Here is an 18,364-nt window from a genome sequence, read left to right on the forward strand (position 1 = left end):
AAATAAGTGAATCAATATTATTAACTGCTAATTAATCATGCAAATATCATTATTATTTAATATATAGTGTCGTACCTTTTAACAACTACACTCTCAGATATACATCAACACTGGACATATAGCACATTAAACTGTGTTTATATATATGAATAAAAAAAAAAAAAAAATACGAATTTAATCGAATTATTAATACGATGTGATGTATAATTATCTCAGTAAAGTAATACAGCAATTTATATGTATAGAAATAATTATGAATTAGTAAATGTATCTAAATAAAAAATTATATATTTTAAAAATCTTATTATTCTAATTACGTTTCAAATTTTAGAATCAAAAAAGAAAGTTTCCAAAAAATAAACATACTCCTAAATATTGGAGAAGCGTTAGATAATTCAATTAAGAAAAAAGGTTTTTCCAAAAAGTAAAACTTTTGGTTTGGAAAAACTTTTTTCCAAATCACTCCTGAATTTTCTCAAGCGCAGTGGTTTCAAATTTTCCCGCTAAAAATACATACTTATTCGCTACCGGACAAGCGTTAGTATTATGTACCACCTACTTCCTGTTGAATGAGACTGTTTCTAATAAACGTTGTATCAGTTGTATGTATGTGTAATAACAGAGCCATTTTATTCGAGAAGCCGACGTGGCTGCCGGCTAACTAATTCATTTCACGATGAAAATATGTGAGTATTATTAATATAAAAATTAATATTAAGTCTCTAAATATTTATAATTTTATTAATATTTGTTACGAATTTGATGTTATTTATACAATATTAATTTAATATTTCATTTTTCTACAATTTTATTTCAAATGGTTGAAAAAACACAATTATTTTAGATGCTTGATTATTTTGTTCTAATCAATTTTTTCAAGTGTAAAAAAAAATATTATCTCATGCAACTCAATTTACAACAAAGTTTATTCTGATATTTTACAATAAATTATGAAATTTATTATGAATTTTGTTATAAAGTATGAAATTTTTTCCAACAGTGCAATGGATGATCGTCGTGGCATCTGTATTAGGAATAAGCTTAGCTGCTACAGATATTACACCTTCGACTAATTTTTATTTAACTGAAAATGATAAACTTAGATTACTAAAGGTCCTTGAACCAGGACTTCAACTCAATGATGTTCAATCTACGTATTATGCTGTCTTAGGGTACAAATTGCTAGATAAAGCTGTTCCTAACTCTTCGGTATGAAAATGTATTTATTTTTTATCATTAATTAATTTTTAAATATTTTTTTGAAAATGATGAAAACTGCATCTGTTGATAAACTATGATTTTATGATTAGTCTTACTGAATGAACATAATAAAAATTTCAATTTTAGTATTGAATTAGTAAAAAATTAACATGGATGAATTATTTACTTACAGGATGTGTGTAAATACTTGATTCAAAATGCTGGGATGGACTCAAACATGACTCCCGAATCAATTTTTTTCATCACATCTGCATGGCAGAGTATTGGTTCCTGTCAATTGTTGCCTGTATCTTCACTATCAAAAGTGCGTATGAAATAATGTCTTCATAAAATTCTGAATGATTCATTTTTAAGCAAAATTTTTTTTCATTTCCTCTCATGAAATTGATGATTTATATACATACAGAAAAAAAAATGTTTATTATTAAAAAGAATTAGGGGTTTAATTTAAAGAATCATTCGATTTTCCATCTTGATTATCTAAAAAAAAATTTTTTTTACTTCTAAAATACATTTTTAGAGAAAATTAATTGTTAATTCTGCAAAACACAAAGTTTATAAAAATTCGATGAAACCCTACGTGATTTTTCAAAGGCGAATTTTTAAACCAGGTTTTTTTCATGAAAAATTGATTATAAGTAGCAGACGAGATACAGAGATCTAAATTAAATTTCATAAATAATAATAATAATATGCATCTAACTTTGACCTAGCTTGGTTTACGGAAAAATATTGGTCAATTATTCTTGCAAATTTAAACGACTTCACTTAGAAATTTAATTAATGTATACTGTTACTGCAAGAACTTATAAACTATAAAGACTGAACGGTTGTTTTGAAATTGAATTTAGAATCGACAGAATTATTTTTTGATGAAAATCAAATTTTTTTTTCTATTAACAAAATTTCTTAACACATTGTTCATGATTTGATTTATATTTTTATTTTTATTAGATATTATCTGAAGTGATAGAAAAAGATACATCGACCGTTCCTGACTTGTACCATGCCATATCTGCGTATATTGTTCTGTCTCAAAAATTATCACAATCTACGACATCAAAAGTTGTCAAAGTTTTACAAGCTGCGTTGAAAAAAGATGATAATTTTTTGAAGTAAGTGAAAATATTGTAAATACCTACTCTTTTCTTTAAGAGAAATGATCAATTATATTCTTAATAAAAAATAATCTTTTGAATAAAAAAATAAAAAATTAAAGACACATGGTGTATCATACTGATCACTATAATAAATATAGTTTATGGTCCAATGAGGACGACAGTTAAAAAAATAAAGGGGGGGGGGGGTACTAGTTTAAAATATCTGTAAAAATTTCTTTGACATGAAATATTTATTTTTACAAAACAAGTTTGAAAATTTTTTTTAAAAAGCCTAAGTCAGGGAAGTTTCACTTGTTTTACAAACTAATTTTTTTTTTTATTTTTGCTACTTAATGTTTTAAAGAATAAGAAGCGTTCTATTATAATTGAGAACAGATAATTTATCCAGGAATTATTATTTTATCAGAAAAATTAATCTATTTTATAATTTTTTAGCGTTGGTTATATTTATCATATTGCTGCAAACTTAGGAGCAGCTGGAGATTTTGCTCTAGATAAGATTGAAGACACTATTATTCAAGCTGATGAAATTGACGGTCGCTTTTTGCGATTTGAAGGTGGCCTTTCAGTAACAAGTAAGTTTTGATATGTTAATAATTGTTGAAATGTTATTAATTTAATTTTAAATGATGTTAATAAAAACTTTCGTTCTTCTGTTATAACCATGGAGAAAATATATTTTACTGATATTTAACAATTAGGTTTTTATTCATAGTTATAGATCTATCACGTGAATAGAGATTAAATAATTTTCTCTTCTTTAACTACAGGTCTTTTAGTTACTGGAATAGCTAAATTATCAGCTGCACGAAAGAAACCTCCACCTGTTACTCCTGAACAAATCGTCAAAATAACCAATTACTTGCTCTCAAGACATTTGGTACAGTCTATAAAGGGTGCTGCTATGCTACTATCTGCATTAAAAACTATTGCAAATAATGATTTCAATAAGCCTATTTGCATTACTCTTGCTGAAGGGAAAAACGCTGTATCCGCTAAACAAACATTAGTTAATATCAAAGTAAGTGATATCTTCGGTAATTCACTTCCAACGGTTCCTACCGTGATTGCGAACTCGGCGACGAGTTTGGACGACGACGTTGTTGTTATTAATAAGAAAAGCTTTACTCCATCTCCAAAGGATAAGTAAGTTAACATTCATAGCTTTTAACTTATCAGCTAACTTCTTGAATTTAACAATACTGATAAAAATTTTCTAATTAACACGATATCATACTTGAAAGCTTATTTATTGAATTAATAACTAGATTGAGGGTTATTATATAAATTTCATATTTTATTAATATTGTTCCAAGTAGTTATTAAACCAGAAAAAATTTTTTGTAATTTCGTTCAAACACTAATTATCGAATTTTAAAATCATATTTGAATTTTGAATCTTTTTTTTCAAGCAGTAATTTTACAAAATGAAGTATTTGATGTCATTTTTGTCAATTTCTCATTTTTTCTTTTTTTAAAATTTTTTTGATATATTGTTTGCAAATGATGTGAATTAAAACTTTCGTTCTTCTGCAATTAAAGTGGAGAAAATGAATATTACTGATGATTATTGAATGTTTATTAAAATAATTTTTGTTACTAAAAAAAAAAAAAATAAAAATTAATTTTTTTTTTTTTTTTTTTTTTTTTTTTTTTCAACAGAACTATTTTTACAATGAATTTTATGGAGATTAAACCTAATCGGGGATTTTACAAAGTAGCAATTCAAGCAGGATCAGTTTCGACTACTGTAGCAGTTAAAGTTTTGTCTGAAGTGAAACTTGACTACTTAGAAATTGGTACTGGTGATGCTGATCAAACAACTCAGTCGAAATTAATTAAGTAAGAAAATACTGTTTGTAATCAATACATTTGATGTATTAATGCGAAAGATATCAATATTGAAATAATTTATTTTCAGAATTACTTATCCAAAGAAACTCGATCATAAAATTGAAGCTGATTCTCAACAAAAACTAGTTATGAAATTTTCTTTGTTAGATATTACAAACAGTAAATCGATGCGTGTACATCAAGCTTTTATAAGATTGTCAAAGCTTATTAAATCTGTTGAGGAAAAACAACTTCATGAAGTTATCTTTGTGGCAGAGCCTGATGCTTCGAATATTTATAAGTTTGAAATGCCTGTCGGAAGTGAAGCTCAAACGTTTGGTTATTACTCTGGTGAATATGACGTTGATTTGATTGTTGGTGATGCGGTCCTTAACAATTCATTCCAATGGCGTGTAGCAACTGTAGATTTGAAATTCCCCGAACAGACAGGGAATGAAGTTGTAAATATGAATAAATTCGTAGGATACAGTAAAAATTCTGCAATATTTACACCAAAGTCAGAAATAAAGGTAAGAATCGTGTCAACAAAAATATATAGATATAATTCAGTGTTCATTGGTGACAATAATTCATATTTTTGTCACTTCCAAACCGCTGAAAAAGTAAAAAGCTTCGTTTATACTATTGTATGCGTCATGTATTAATGATACATCATGGATTAAGCTTACATTTTTTCATATTTTATTATTTTTAATATCAATATTCTATCAAGTTAAGATAAAAGTGTCATAACGAAAATCACAACATTAATATCAACAATAATAATTATTAAAATTTCAGCATATGTTCCGAGAACCTGAAAAGAGACCACCAGTTTTCATGTCAAACGTATTCACTGGCCTTTGTTTAGCTCCATTATTGCTTTTATTCATTTTATGGGCAACATTAGATGTTAATATTTCCAAATTTCCATGCTCTCTGAGTGCAATCATTTTTCACTTTGGATTAGGCGGTAAGTTATTTCTTAAAATATTTATAAATAGAGCAGTAAGTTAAATGTAATGATTAACAAAAAAGTAATTTTTATAGCAATTATTTTGTTGAAAATATTCCAATTTAAGCAATTTTCTAATTTTTCTTCAACTCAACTTTCAGTATATAATAGAAACTTTGTTTCGTAAAGACTCACGTAAATTATTGCATGTTTGTAAAAGTTCTGAAAATTTTGTGATATCGGACCCTTGATATGATACTTACATCTAAGAGGAGAAAGTATAATAAACTGTTTATTCAAGTCTAGAAATCTCGTTCGGCCAGAAAACCTGTTGGCTACCACGAGGTTTCTAGAAAAGAATAATCTTCCGGATTATTAGCCAGTATTTCATGTTGGTGTCTCGGAATGCTGCAAAATTATACTTTCTGGGGGAGAGTTCATAAATTTGAAGTAGAGAGAAAGAATTTTTCTTAATTTATCAAAATCTTTTCAATCAATGAATTACAAACTAAATCCTATTTAAATTATCATAAGTTCTAATTTCAAGATTTATTCAAATTAATATAACCTGAAGAATTATTACTAGCTAAAATAAAATATCATAGATTTATTAGTAAATATTTTCTTTGTAATGAATGATTCACCTTCAGAATAAGTTTTAAGTTATTTATTTCAAATCGAGCAAAAAGTAAAAATAAGGCTATCATATTTAAATTTTCGTTTTGATTTAAACTTTTTTTTTTTGTTTTAGGAATTTTTGTACTTTTCGGAATATTCTGGTTAAAGCTCAACATGTTTGTGACACTACAGTATCTTCTTGGACTTGGCATTGCAACGTTCTTAGCAGGCAGCAAACTTCTATCGCACATTGCATCAAATCAAAAAGCGTCCCGTTAATTGATAAAAAGTACTAAATGTTTTTTTAAGTGACTTATTCTCAATTATCACTCAAATTGCATTAAGTAGGAATTATGATTTTTTTTTAAAAAGTCATTGATACTAAATGATTAAGTATTAACTTATAAATTAATAAATTACATAGCAATTTATTATATAATAAAAAATAAAATTATTTTTTATGTTTTTTTTTTGTTGAATTTTTTTTTTTATCTATCTATTTTTAAGTAATATAATACAACAATTAACAAATGCGGGGAAAATCATAATGTTTTAATCGAATGGCTTTGAGATAAATTTTTGTTTGTAGAGACTTGAATAAATAATTCACCAAATTTTTAGTTTAATTAAAAAAAAAAAAAAAAAAAGAAAAAACTTGATTTAATTTACTAGTCGAAATTTTAAACTCTCACATAAATAGCACCATTCTTCTAGTAAGCATTGTTTTTCTTCTTTCAAATTATTCAATAATAAATTTGCCGTGTTCACTTTGTACCAAAAAAATTCTAAATTATCAAGCTCCCCATATAACTAAAGTGAAATTAATTAATATAATTGATTAAATACAAAGTATCAATACTAAGAGTATCTTACTTGTCCATCTTGAACGGGAAGTGATTTCTCTGAGTGCATTTGAAACCTTCTACATGCCCGAATGAGGAATAAGAGATATTGACTCTTCTTTGTTAAATTTTGTAAATTTTTTACTGTAAAAATGTACTGCTTCACAAATAAATTTAATAGAAAATGATCCAATTTTCGATCTGATAAATTTATCAAATTAAAATTTTCTTCTAATACTTGCGGAAAGAAATACCTTTCTTATATTGTTTGGCCATTGAACTATATTTATTAAGAAGTAAATCTTTAGTGGAAGTAAATTTAAAAACTTGATCATTAGATTGATGATACAATTCTACAATTTTCCTTTGAAATGTAGTGATAAAACCAAGTAAATGAGTTATTTGTGTTGTATGTTCAAAAAAAATTTTTTGATTTTTTTTATTTTTTTCGGCTTGATTTTCATAGCGTATATGGCGATCATGATTATCTAAAAATTCATGTATTTGATAATATAAATAAGAAATTAAAACAATAAATCCAAAAAACCACTGAAGATTCATCAACTTTTGTGAAAATATAGAACTATAAAATGCCAAAAGGGAGTATAAAAACTTTCTTTTCTCCAATCAACTGGGGAATGTATAAAAGTAAAAATCTGGTTGGAAAACGTAAAAAAAATTTTTTTCAACATACGCCCTTTTGGTTTTAAGAAAAAAAAATTTTTAATGTCAAAAGGGCGTATATGAAAAAATAGTCGAAGGAACTTTTAAGAACCTTAAAACGTCGAAATGTAACAAAAAATTAATTTTTGGAAGTGAGACTGAAAATTAACATATCCCAATTTCTCAAAATTTTCAATTTTTCTTATTTTGTGAAAATTCACTGAAAAAGTTGAAATAAAACTTTAAGCTTCTCCTGACAAAAATTGCGAATTTCAAAAAATTGGGCTACAATAGTATTTTCTGTTCAATTTCCAAAAATCATTTTTTTACTAGATCTTGAGGTTTGGAGGTTCTTAGAAACTACTTTGATTAGAATTTTTTTTCTTAAAGCCAAAAGGGAAGACGACGAAAAATTTTTTTTGCTTTTTTCAACCAGATTTTTACTTTTATGCATTCCCTGGTTGATTGAAAAAAAAAGCAATTTCTTTTATCCGCCCTTTTAGTTCTGTAAGACCAACAGGGCATTTTTTTTTTTAGATACGCTCTTTTGGCATTAGTAACGCGACATGCATATTGTTAAGATTTGTGAAATTTTCACAAATTTAAACCGGAATCATATAAAAATACTATCTCTTAAATTCTATCCAAAAATACATAGCTGTTTTATATATAAAATCTTTCTAACGAAGAACTACAATTACTTAAAAATTATTTAACTTCTCACGTGATAAGAAGCTTCAGTAATTTTAAGTTTTTTACTGGAAAAAACCTTTCAAATATTTGAACAACATAGTTGTTAATAAGTTCCAAACTGAAAGTACTTTTTCTTCCAATTTAACCAATTCTATTTTTGAGAAATCGTGATCGCGATGTCGAAGAGTTTTGAGCTTAACTAAAAAATAGCAACAATTATTCGCAATTTTGTACCTAATAACCAACACAATTTATAATTGGGTTAATAAATCGTACAGTTCATTTCACTTCTCGTATCATGGAGCATTGCTTTGCTATCATTCTCTTCTTTAAATATTATAGTACGAATTAAAGTCTCATCATCATTTTGTAGAGCAATGACTTTTGTTAAGCTAGTGTCATATTCTTGAAGGAGTAAACTCAAAATTAATTCATAATCAATATACGTTGCTTCCAATTTCAATTGATGAATTTTTTCGAATGATTCTATTATTTTTAGATGCTGATTGGCATTATCTCGAAGTTGGTTTTTACACTCATTTAAACAAATTAGTATAAAATTTTGACTGTATTGTTATTTTTTTATAAAGAAAAGTAATTAGTGAGGATTAAAAAATTAAAAATGCCAGTAGGAATGTAGAAAATCAAGATTTTATTTTTCATAATTCCGCTTAGTCTTAAATTTTTCTAAATAAAGTATTGTTACCAGTACTGTTTGATGTCTAGGGCGTGGTCAAACGTGTTTTTAATGACCTCGACGCGGTGTTTCATCTTCAACATATTTACTTTTATCATTATATTTTTCCAGTTTCTATAAGAAGGCTTAATATTTTTTGAAGCCAATATAATTTCTTGAGTTAAAAGTTGTTGTTTTTTCAGCTGGGTTTTTTTATTCATCATCCTTTAATTCTTATATTTTCTTCTTATTATTTTTTAAAATTTAATTTTAATAATCTTTTGTCAACTAAGTTTTCGGCAAACGATAAAACTATAAACAAAAAATACGATTATTTTATAACTGTCATGAATTAAAAAAAAAAAAAAAATGACAGTGATGTCATAAATATTGCGAAATAAAAACTCGAATTTTCTATTATATATAAAAAAAAAAAAAATAAAATAAAAACAAGTTTTCTTTATAGGTATAGATGTCTAAAGTTAGGACCTCTGTAATACTATTAATTTGTATTCATTTTTATTGTTAAAAATTCAATATCACCGAATCAAGCTAAAATACCCGAATGTTTCTCCGGTCACTTACCTTCGGCACACATAAGATGAGATCATCGAATGCGCTATTAAAGATGATTTATTATATTCATGAAAAAATTAATTTTTAACATTTTTTGAAATTAACTTGAGATGTATTTTGCAATTATATCGTTAAATCAATAATCTAAAGCATCTACTAACCAGTATAAGCCAGTTATTGAAGAATTATTGTATTATTTTTTTTTTTAATTAGATTCTTCGCTCTAATAAAGCTGGTGATATACCGTTTAAATTAACCAAAATACCAGTTAAAAAATTGGGTAGATTAGAATACTGATAATTTTTATGATCTTAAAATAGTTTCATATATAAACAATTACGTATTATGTAAAATATTGAATTATTTGACTTGAACAATTAAAAATATTAGTATTATTGTAGTTTTTAATTATTTTGAAGCTGAATTTGATTTAAAGCGCATGACAGTAAAAAATAATTTTGTTGACTATTGATATCTTTCAATTAAAAGTAGTAAAAACAAGTAGTTGTTGAAAATTTTGAACAAATTAAAATTAACACCGAGTTAAATCTTTATCTATTGTATCAATTCATATGAGACCGGATCTAACATACCGCCCTGAAATTCCGAGAAAAAAATTTTTTTAGTTTTTAAATTAGTGGGGAGAAGAAAGACCAAGTGGAATAGCTTATTTTGAACGTTAAGTTGTAGAATCGCACCAAGTATGTAGATAATCTTGTCGCACGTGTCCTTACGTTTTTTTTTTAGTGGAAGGGACACCGATCATATTCTATAAAAGCCACCTACGAATTCTGAAACTCCTCATTTTTCTGAATCTTTTTATAAGCTCACAAAGGTTCGTATATTCATTATCAGTTTTAACAATTATATTTTTTCTTTGTCAATTGTATAAGAGTATAATTTAATTTTTTTATTCATTTTTAGATGAAGTTGTTACAAATAATTATTTTGCTAATCGCATTCTGTTCGATGGGGTATGCTGCCACTAGACCTTTCAATTTTGAGGCAGAAAAATCAGACAGTGTACAAGAACATACTAGACAGAAACGGGGATTGCTTTTAGCTAAAGCTAAACTTTTGAAAGCACCATTACTGCTGAAGAAAGCTCTTCTTTTAGGAACTGGTGCTGGCCTTGTTGGAGGTCTTGCAAGTGGTGGTTTTGCAGGTGCTGCAGTAAACAAACTCGCAAAGTATGTATTTTATTTATAATTTATTATTTATCGTTTTATTAATCGAACTATTGTTTTCTTCATATCTTATCCGTCATTTTTCTAACAGTGGCGGTGGCGGCGGCGGCGGCGGCTATGGAGGATATGCCCATCCCACTGGATACATGGAACCTTACGGAGGTTCACACGGTTGCGTGCATGGAGGTGTACACGGAGGTGTACATGGAGGTGTACATGGAGGTGTACATGGAGGTGTACACGAACGCGCACATGCAGTATTTGGAGGAAATATATCTCCGCAACCTTGCGATAATTATGGTCCACCGTGCGTTGCTAGAGCACCCAATCCGTAAGTACATTTTGTATAAATTACACATAAAGAAAATTAGATGATCATAGCTCTTTTATGATAGTTACTAGTCTTGAAATATAATTAATTAAAATCTTCTTGTGGTAAAGTGATGATAAATATAATCATTTAATTTTTTCGGTGCAATAGTTATTCATTTTTAAAAACTTAGAGTAAGTTTAGAAATAATTTGAAAGCTTCTTTAGAGTCAGTACTGTAGGTTCTGTAGCACTAAGGTGGCGGAAAAAATCGACCATTTTTTTTCGAGTTTCCTATGAAAATATTTCAGTTTATCATGTTTTGAGAGTCCTTCCCAAAAATCAGTTTAATGAAAAATTTTTTAGGGTTCTCTCAAAATTCTATAAACTTTCAAAGTAAAGTACTTAAAATTTTTTCGAGCAACTTTTCAATATGAATATCAACGTACTCTCAATTTTTTTTTGTTAATTTGATACAGTAACGAAAATAAATAAAGCACGAGACACGAATGAAAGACTTGAAAACAATTATTATGTTTTTAATTAATAAATGTTTATCTGTCACGTTTGAAATTAAAAAAATCTTGAGCGACATCTAAAAAATTTTGTACGAGATGATCTTTTGAGAGTTTTTAAAACATGATGAACTAACATATTTTCATATTGGGCTTAGCATAAAATTAATTAAATTAAAAAATCTAGATTTAAAATTTGAAAATTTTTTTTCAATAAAATCCTCCTTGAGAGTTTTTTATGGAAGAAAAGAAAATAAAAAACAATATCGTAAATTTTTAGATAACTAATATGCCCCTAAATTGAAATCTGCAAGTCGTCTGTTTGATTATCAAGATTATTTAATTTTAACGTCACGACAATTTTTTTGAGAATAAAATTAAAAAAAAAAAAGTCAGTTCTAAACATGATATATTGAATCAACATTTCTATTCTAAACGTGGGAATTTGATGAAAACTCAACTTTTCAAAATTGGACCGAAATCAATCACTTCTAACTAGTGAAAATTATTAATTTTCAAAGCGGGAAATCAAAAAACTAAAAAATTGATAAACTAATTTATCTCACATAAAAATTTTTCTAGGGCCTGGATCCTTTGATTTTAACCTCGAGAACTATTAGTTGATTGGTATAACATAAATTCCATGAAGTTTCCATGTGTTTCATTTTTACAGCAATTAATAAAAAAAATTGTTTCATAACCAAATATTCAATGTTTATTACGTAAAAATAGAATATAATTTAAATTGAAACAACTAGTAAATTATATATTTCTGATAAATATTAATTTCAAAAGTGTTATTTAAATAACTTTAAAGTAGTGAACATCCTACGAAACAAAACTTAGTTTGAAAAATATTCATTGAAAGACTTTAAAAAGCTCCTAATTGTAACATTAAATTTATTTTCTGTCAAGTACTCAGCTTTTAACTTTTTTTTTATTTTAAAAATTGAAATGGTGTGAACAAAAAAAATTGCATTGAATCTATGCTAAAAATTTATAAAAAAAAAAAAATTTGTTTTGGTAGTGAAATATATCATGAGTTGTACAAAAACGTAGTCCGTACAATGACTTATATAATGAAATTAAACTATTAAAATCATTAATAAAGTGGTAAAAATACACTATGGAATTGATACTGGGGAAAGGCGTAGACATACACTGTAAAAATTTTGCGGTATGAATGCAGAGTCAGTGACTTTCAATTTATATTTACGTCCTTCGTAGTAAATTTACTCATAAAATGATTTTATACATATCATTAATAAAAAAAAACTGCACGGGGTAAATTATTTGTATTTTTTATTGAATAAAAATAAAAAAATAGTTAAGTATTCGTTTCAAAATTATAAAATGCGTATTCACAGATTTCTTAAATTAAAATTAGTATAACTTTTTACGAATTAAAAAAAAATTTTTTTTTAGGAATTTGAATATTGGTAAAAATTTTAATTTTTTCCACATTGATAAAAAAGATTATCTTTCAAATTTGAATTTTTTTTTTATACTGACAAAAAAAAATTTGTCATAGAAATCTTGTTTTAGTCAAATGAATATTTATTTTAATCGAAAAATGTTTTATTACTTTTCTCCAGTACTTCTAGTGATAAGAGTAAAATTAATTTCAAATTTTTTACAGAATATATCATACAAAAACATATATGTCGATAAGAGTATTTATACATCGACGGTGATATCACAATAAATACTTCACAACCAGTTTTTACCATAAGGCCAAACTTGGAATGAAATAAGAGTGAAAATTAGGTCTTATGGAAAAAACTAGTTACGTGGTATTTATTGTAGTATCAACGACGATGTATAAATACTTGAACATAAAAACATGCTAATGTAAAGATAATATTTTTGTAATAATAATTTATTTAAAAACAAACTTCTCAAATATCTGCTAATTTCAGTATTATATCAATAAAATATGAAAAAATGAGAATAGACAAATTTTAGGTTGATTCAAAAGACACTGCTACCCGAAAATTAATAAAAAATAAATCATTGATTTTCGTAGCGGAAAGTTAAAATTATCTTTTTCCGTAATTTTTCAGTTTTTAAGCTTGAAAAACTTAATAAATTAAGAATCAATCTAAGCGCTTTGAGATTAAAAAATCGGAATTTTCGGAGTTGGTCTAGGTCATTCATATTGAAGACTATTTCATAAAATAATCATATATGATTATTAGTAACAATTTTACATGAAGATTTAAGTTGACCGTTTAAGGCATGCAATTTTGAATTTACCAAATTTTTCGCTGTTTTTTTTTTTAAGTTCATAATAATTTTAATTTTTAAATATTAATCTTAGTTTAAATTATGGTATTTTGTTGTTTATGAAATTTCTAAAAAGATCCTAACTATAAGCCTCTGAAATTTCATATGATAACTACATATAATTTTTATGAATAAATGAGTATATTTGGCTATTTTTTATATATAATTATAACAGACTTTTTTTCTCGGGTTAGTAATCCTCCTTATCGGGGTTTAGGTGAATTAATTAATTATTCGTATATAAAAAAAAAAAGTTACATAGTAATATAATGAAATGTTTCTAACTTGATGTGGATAAATTTCTTTGTTTTGACTGAATTACGGGATTTTTAGACTTTAAGGGCTAGTTTTTCAATTCAGGATAAAATTTTATTCAATACTAAAATATCTCTACATATATTATATTTATAAGTATCGTCCGGTATGTAAAAATAAAAATGATTTATTTTTACATGATAAATAACAAAAAGTAAATATGGTTTATTTTTTAACTTTTTACAGGTGCTGTTAACACATTAATTAAAAAAAAAAGTTTGTCGTCCAGAAGATTCTGACAGAACTTCTAAAAAACATAAAGACGGAATGTGAATTAAATATTTTATCAAATCGATAAATATTTCACAAACTATAAATTAGAAAATTGTTTAAATAATGTTTTATAAAAAAAGTAACATTTCTTGTAATTTATACTTGTAATAAAAAAAAATTTTGAATGACATGTACCGTTATGTTTTTGAGTCTTATTCTTCCTAATATACTCTCACTTTCTTTTTCGTATTTAGCATCAATTATTGCGATCGATGAGTACCGTTTTGTCATGTCGCATGCTATTCAACGTATAAGCTTGCGCCTGGAATTACAAAATAAACAGGTTAAAATTATATAAAAAAAAAAAATGATTAAAGCTTATTTTATATGGAAAGTGTGTACTCACGAAATTTACGTGACTTTCACAATCATTACTTTTGTTTTCTAGCACGAATATAGTGCATGTCTAAGTTTTTATTTTTTCATTGATTGAACGTTATTATTGTTATTTTTTACATTTTATTTGCTATTAATAATAGTATAATAGAAGAAAAGTTGAGTTAGTAGAATAATCAATAACAAAACTTGCTCAGAAAGTCTAATTAGGTACTTGAATTTTCATACTTACTAAAAACGCGGTTACTTGGGCAACATTGAATCAAAAAGAATCACTTGTCGCAACATGCCATGTCCATTATACAAGTTTGAAGATTTCATTACGATTACGCATATGTTTATAGGTAGGGGTAGCAATGTTCGAGTATATAAAATCAAATGGTATTCGCTTTAATCTCAAACATTCAGTGACAGGTATAAGTGCAAGGTAGATAAATAAAACCACATTTTATCGAGGTGAATACTCTAAGCTTATAAATAAAAATAACCGGTTAAATAAATAGCTTTTTAAAATATTATTATAAGATTATTGTGCTAACTAGTTAATAGTGATAAAAAATCTAATAAATATGAATTATTTTTAAATATCTTCAGAAGTGTTTTATTTAAATTTATTATTTCGGTCAATTATTTTCTATTTAAAAAAATACTTATTACTACGAATAGAAATTGTATTTGAAGTTGATATTTGTATAAACAGAATTGAAAAATAGCTTTATAAGAAAAATTAGCGCAAAAAGTCTGCTAGAAGTGAAAAAGTGAACTGTGATCCTGTCAGAGAAATTTATTAGTCCTATTTTAATCTTGATTTATAATTTTTCTATGAAAAGTTACATTCTGAAAAATAAATTCAATCGAATACCTATAATTTTTCAGTTTCAAAATTTTTTTTAAAATTACATCTTCGAACGAATTAGTTTTCCAATGATAATTGTATTTTTTTAACTTCTCGCTTTGAAAATTAATAATTTTCAAAAGTAGGAAGTTATAGATTTCGGTCTGATTTTGAGAATGCGAGTTTTTATCAGATCTCCACTTTTTGAGATCTTAGGAAGCCGTTGCGACTATTTTTGGCTTGAGGCGTTCAAAAGTTATAGCCATTTCAAAATTTCTAAATAATTGTTTTTTTGATATAACTTTTGAATTTTTGAGTTCCGAAAGCTCAAACCGAACGAATAGAAAGATTTTGAAGCTCAAAAAAAGCGAGAAGTTCCGGAGATGTCCTGTCGGTCAACCGTTTTTCAGATTTTTTTCTTTATCGCGTAGTTTAAAAAAAAGTTAAACTTTTTAAGTGTAGGATCGCATGGTCTACTGTATATAAGACTTAAAAAAAATTTTTTTTAATTATTTTTAATTTAAAATATCTAATATGAATTGGTAAAAAAATGTGTATGCTTTTTTTGCTTTAATTTCAAAAAATGTTAACTCTTAATGAAAATAAGGTGATTACGTTAAGACATATATTCTGTTGGTTTTGAAAAATGTTTAATTTCTTGACTTACTACAATGATTCTATTAACAAATTAAAAGAATTTTATCTCATTTTTTATTCATAAAGTCAAAAGAATATATAATTTGATAAAGAGTTTTTTGTCGCGATGTACACTGATAAAAAAAGTTAACTTAATTCAAGAGGAAACATTTCGAACTGAGAACATAATTTAAAACAGTTTCTTTGTTTAGAATCACGCAAAAAAAATCTTGAACTAAAAATCATTCTCAGTTCACGATTTTTTCTCTTGAATCAAATTAATTTTATTATCAGTATATATCTATATCAGTATATATGTATTATGTTAATCCAATTTTTCATCTTGAATTTGAATCTCAAAATCTTAAAGTATAATTGAAAAACTATTTGTGATACCGCCAATCAAGTTGGGCTCTGTTTGTCATTGCTTCACGTTCCACACACGACGGATTACTAAATCTACCTCTTTCTTCATAAGTCTAGTATTCATTCATTCATTCATTCATTTATTCATTCATAAATTCATTCATTCACTAGCGCTATATCATATGTATCCGGTCAGGAAAAAATTTACGCAGAAACATAATATTGATTAGTGATAGTATAAAATGATTTTTTTTTAATATTTTGAATGCATATACTATATTAAAAAAATTGGATTTCTTGAATACAACTGTGAAAGCAATAAAATTATTTCATTAAAATAAATTGATTTCTAAATAAGCAAGTGGGGCGTACACTTTTAGGTTTTGTAAATTTTCTAATTTTATATAAATATTTATATGGAAAAAATATTAATTTGTTATCTTTTATAGATGAATATTTTACCAATCTTCCTTTTAATAAGTCTCTATTGGGCTGCTGTACAGTCGCAACCGGCTGTAGCGAATGAATTGGAAAATCTTTCTCCGATCTCACCTATTGAAAGTGACACCAAAGAACTTCATGTTCGGCATAAGAGAACTCTATTTCTAAAAAAGAAGCTTATTGGCGCAGGGTTACTTGGGCTTGGACTTGGACTCGCTAAAGGGTAAAATATTAATTATTTATTTGACAATTTTTAATTTTTATAAAATACTAAAGTGTTGTTATCTATTTATTTAGGTATAAAGCTGGGTATCACTACTCGCCAGAGGTACATCATGTTTACGTTGCTCCTCCACCCCCTGTTAGATACGTTGAGTACGTGGAGAAACCAGTATTCATAGAGAAAATAGTGGAAAGACCAGTAGAAAAGTCACTCGTTGAATACAACAAGCACTGGTCTTCACACCATGAACCATTGTCTTTCTATGGGTACCCATAATTATTTATGTGTGAGTGACATATTTTAAACAATGTCCACATTTTATAATACTCTATTTTAAGATTGTTTTTATATTTGCTGTTGAAGTTGATTTATGTATGTTGTATGTTATATATACTTACGTTATTGTTATAAAGTTAAGTTTTTCGTTCTATTGTATATACTTTTAGGAAAAACAGTTTACTTTTTTATGTGTTCAATAAAATAATTCAGCAAAAAGTATTTATGTCACAAACGTAGAATTACTGCTAAATTTTAAATGTTTGGATGTTTCAATGAATACTGTGTAAAGTTTATAAAATCTACACTACTTTGAAAGAAAAAAAAATTAAACCAGCTTACTTTTAAACACTGTTATTAGCTTGTTATGTTTCTATGTACCCAACGGAATCTTTGAACGTGATTTTCACCCACTTTAAAACATCGAATTAAATTGAAACTTGGCCCAATTATCGAGGACTGATGACAATACAATATTTTGATAAGTTCGACCCATTATCCTGATCATTATTCTTGCGCGAAGTATTAGGGCGTGTATTAATCCATGCACATTTATTCTTCAGACAAGCATCCCAAGGGGCACAAAAATTTTTTTGATAATATTTTGTTGAATTTAAGTTGACAATTATTAATTTTTGACTTCATGTTAAATAAAATTTACCAAAAAGTCAACAATTCTTCATGTAACGCTTGGGATATGATTATTGACAGTATCAACGAGGGTGCTTTGTAAGTTCTAACATTTCAAAAAAATTATAGTTTTTAAACAAACATCAGCAGACAACAAAAAAAACAAAGTCGTCAGTACTTTTGACCGGACCTATCGTGAATACCACAAATCAATCAGAATCCACTTTCAAATTGATCTTAATTGTTAATTTATAGCTCAGTATAAATAAATAAAAAAACTTTTTCAAAATGTTAGTTAAATTTATGATGATATTATTAAACTTTGACATACCTATCTTTATGTATATTGACGAGCTGAATCCGAATCTGAAGTCAGTTTTGCCCGTACACCCTTAAAATTTTAAGTGAAATCCAAAAAAATCCAAAAAAAGGCAAAAAATTGCGAAAAACTGCAGTCACAGCGATGAATAAAATTTTGTGGACTCAGATCAAGTATGATTTTTATGTATTTCAATTCGCAAAATCTGAATCTGAACGT

The 18,364-nt window shown here is 26.5% G+C and overlaps 3 protein-coding genes across 3 annotated transcripts; all 3 read left to right on the forward strand.

Moving 5' to 3' along the window:
- The first annotated feature begins 571 nt into the window (after nucleotides 1-571).
- On the forward strand, nucleotides 572-6,214 carry Ostdelta (oligosaccharide transferase delta subunit). Its single transcript, XM_074243850.1, has 10 exons — nucleotides 572-686; nucleotides 1,001-1,209; nucleotides 1,394-1,525; nucleotides 2,176-2,336; nucleotides 2,778-2,917; nucleotides 3,113-3,488; nucleotides 4,005-4,184; nucleotides 4,264-4,705; nucleotides 4,977-5,148; nucleotides 5,882-6,214. The coding sequence occupies exons 1-10, from the start codon at nucleotides 677-679 to the stop codon at nucleotides 6,025-6,027; spliced, it is 1,968 nt and encodes a 655-aa protein (XP_074099951.1). The 5' UTR covers nucleotides 572-676; the 3' UTR covers nucleotides 6,028-6,214.
- Nucleotides 6,215-9,695: 3,481 nt separating this feature from the next.
- On the forward strand, nucleotides 9,696-14,391 carry LOC141528075 (uncharacterized). The gene is made up of 4 exons (XM_074243931.1): nucleotides 9,696-10,033; nucleotides 10,123-10,388; nucleotides 10,477-10,716; nucleotides 13,997-14,391. Exons 2-4 carry the CDS (start codon nucleotides 10,123-10,125, stop codon nucleotides 14,004-14,006), a joined length of 516 nt encoding a protein of 171 aa, XP_074100032.1. The 5' UTR covers nucleotides 9,696-10,033; the 3' UTR covers nucleotides 14,007-14,391.
- Nucleotides 14,392-14,630: 239 nt separating this feature from the next.
- LOC141528076 (uncharacterized) lies at nucleotides 14,631-17,542 on the forward strand. The gene is made up of 3 exons (XM_074243933.1): nucleotides 14,631-14,875; nucleotides 16,706-16,920; nucleotides 16,995-17,542. The coding sequence occupies exons 2-3, from the start codon at nucleotides 16,706-16,708 to the stop codon at nucleotides 17,194-17,196; spliced, it is 417 nt and encodes a 138-aa protein (XP_074100034.1). The 5' UTR covers nucleotides 14,631-14,875; the 3' UTR covers nucleotides 17,197-17,542.
- Nucleotides 17,543-18,364: the final 822 nt, after the last annotated feature.

The sequence above is a fragment of the Cotesia typhae genome, unplaced genomic scaffold, assembly GCF_013202065.1.
Source record: "Cotesia typhae breed Kobodo isofemale line unplaced genomic scaffold, CoteBio_Ctyphae contig_42, whole genome shotgun sequence".
Taxonomy (NCBI): Eukaryota; Metazoa; Arthropoda; class Insecta; order Hymenoptera; family Braconidae; genus Cotesia; species Cotesia typhae.

What these genes read in the sequence shown, in the direction of transcription:
- LOC141528075 (XM_074243931.1), top strand. Translation starts at nt 10,123, where the DNA reads ATGAAGTTGTTACAAATAATTATTTTGCTAATCGCATTCTGTTCGATG. An exon ending in GCAGTAAACAAACTCGCAAA is followed by an intron (nt 10,389 to 10,476) that starts GTATGTATTTTA and finishes TTTTTCTAACAG; the next exon opens with TGGCGGTGGCGGCGGCGGCG.
- Ostdelta (XM_074243850.1), top strand. An exon ending in CTGTATCTTCACTATCAAAA is followed by an intron (nt 1,526 to 2,175) that starts GTGCGTATGAAA and finishes TATTTTTATTAG; the next exon opens with ATATTATCTGAAGTGATAGA. An exon ending in TTTTCACTTTGGATTAGGCG is followed by an intron (nt 5,149 to 5,881) that starts GTAAGTTATTTC and finishes TTTTTGTTTTAG; the next exon opens with GAATTTTTGTACTTTTCGGA.
- LOC141528076 (XM_074243933.1), top strand. Translation starts at nt 16,706, where the DNA reads ATGAATATTTTACCAATCTTCCTTTTAATAAGTCTCTATTGGGCTGCT. An exon ending in GGACTTGGACTCGCTAAAGG is followed by an intron (nt 16,921 to 16,994) that starts GTAAAATATTAA and finishes CTATTTATTTAG; the next exon opens with GTATAAAGCTGGGTATCACT.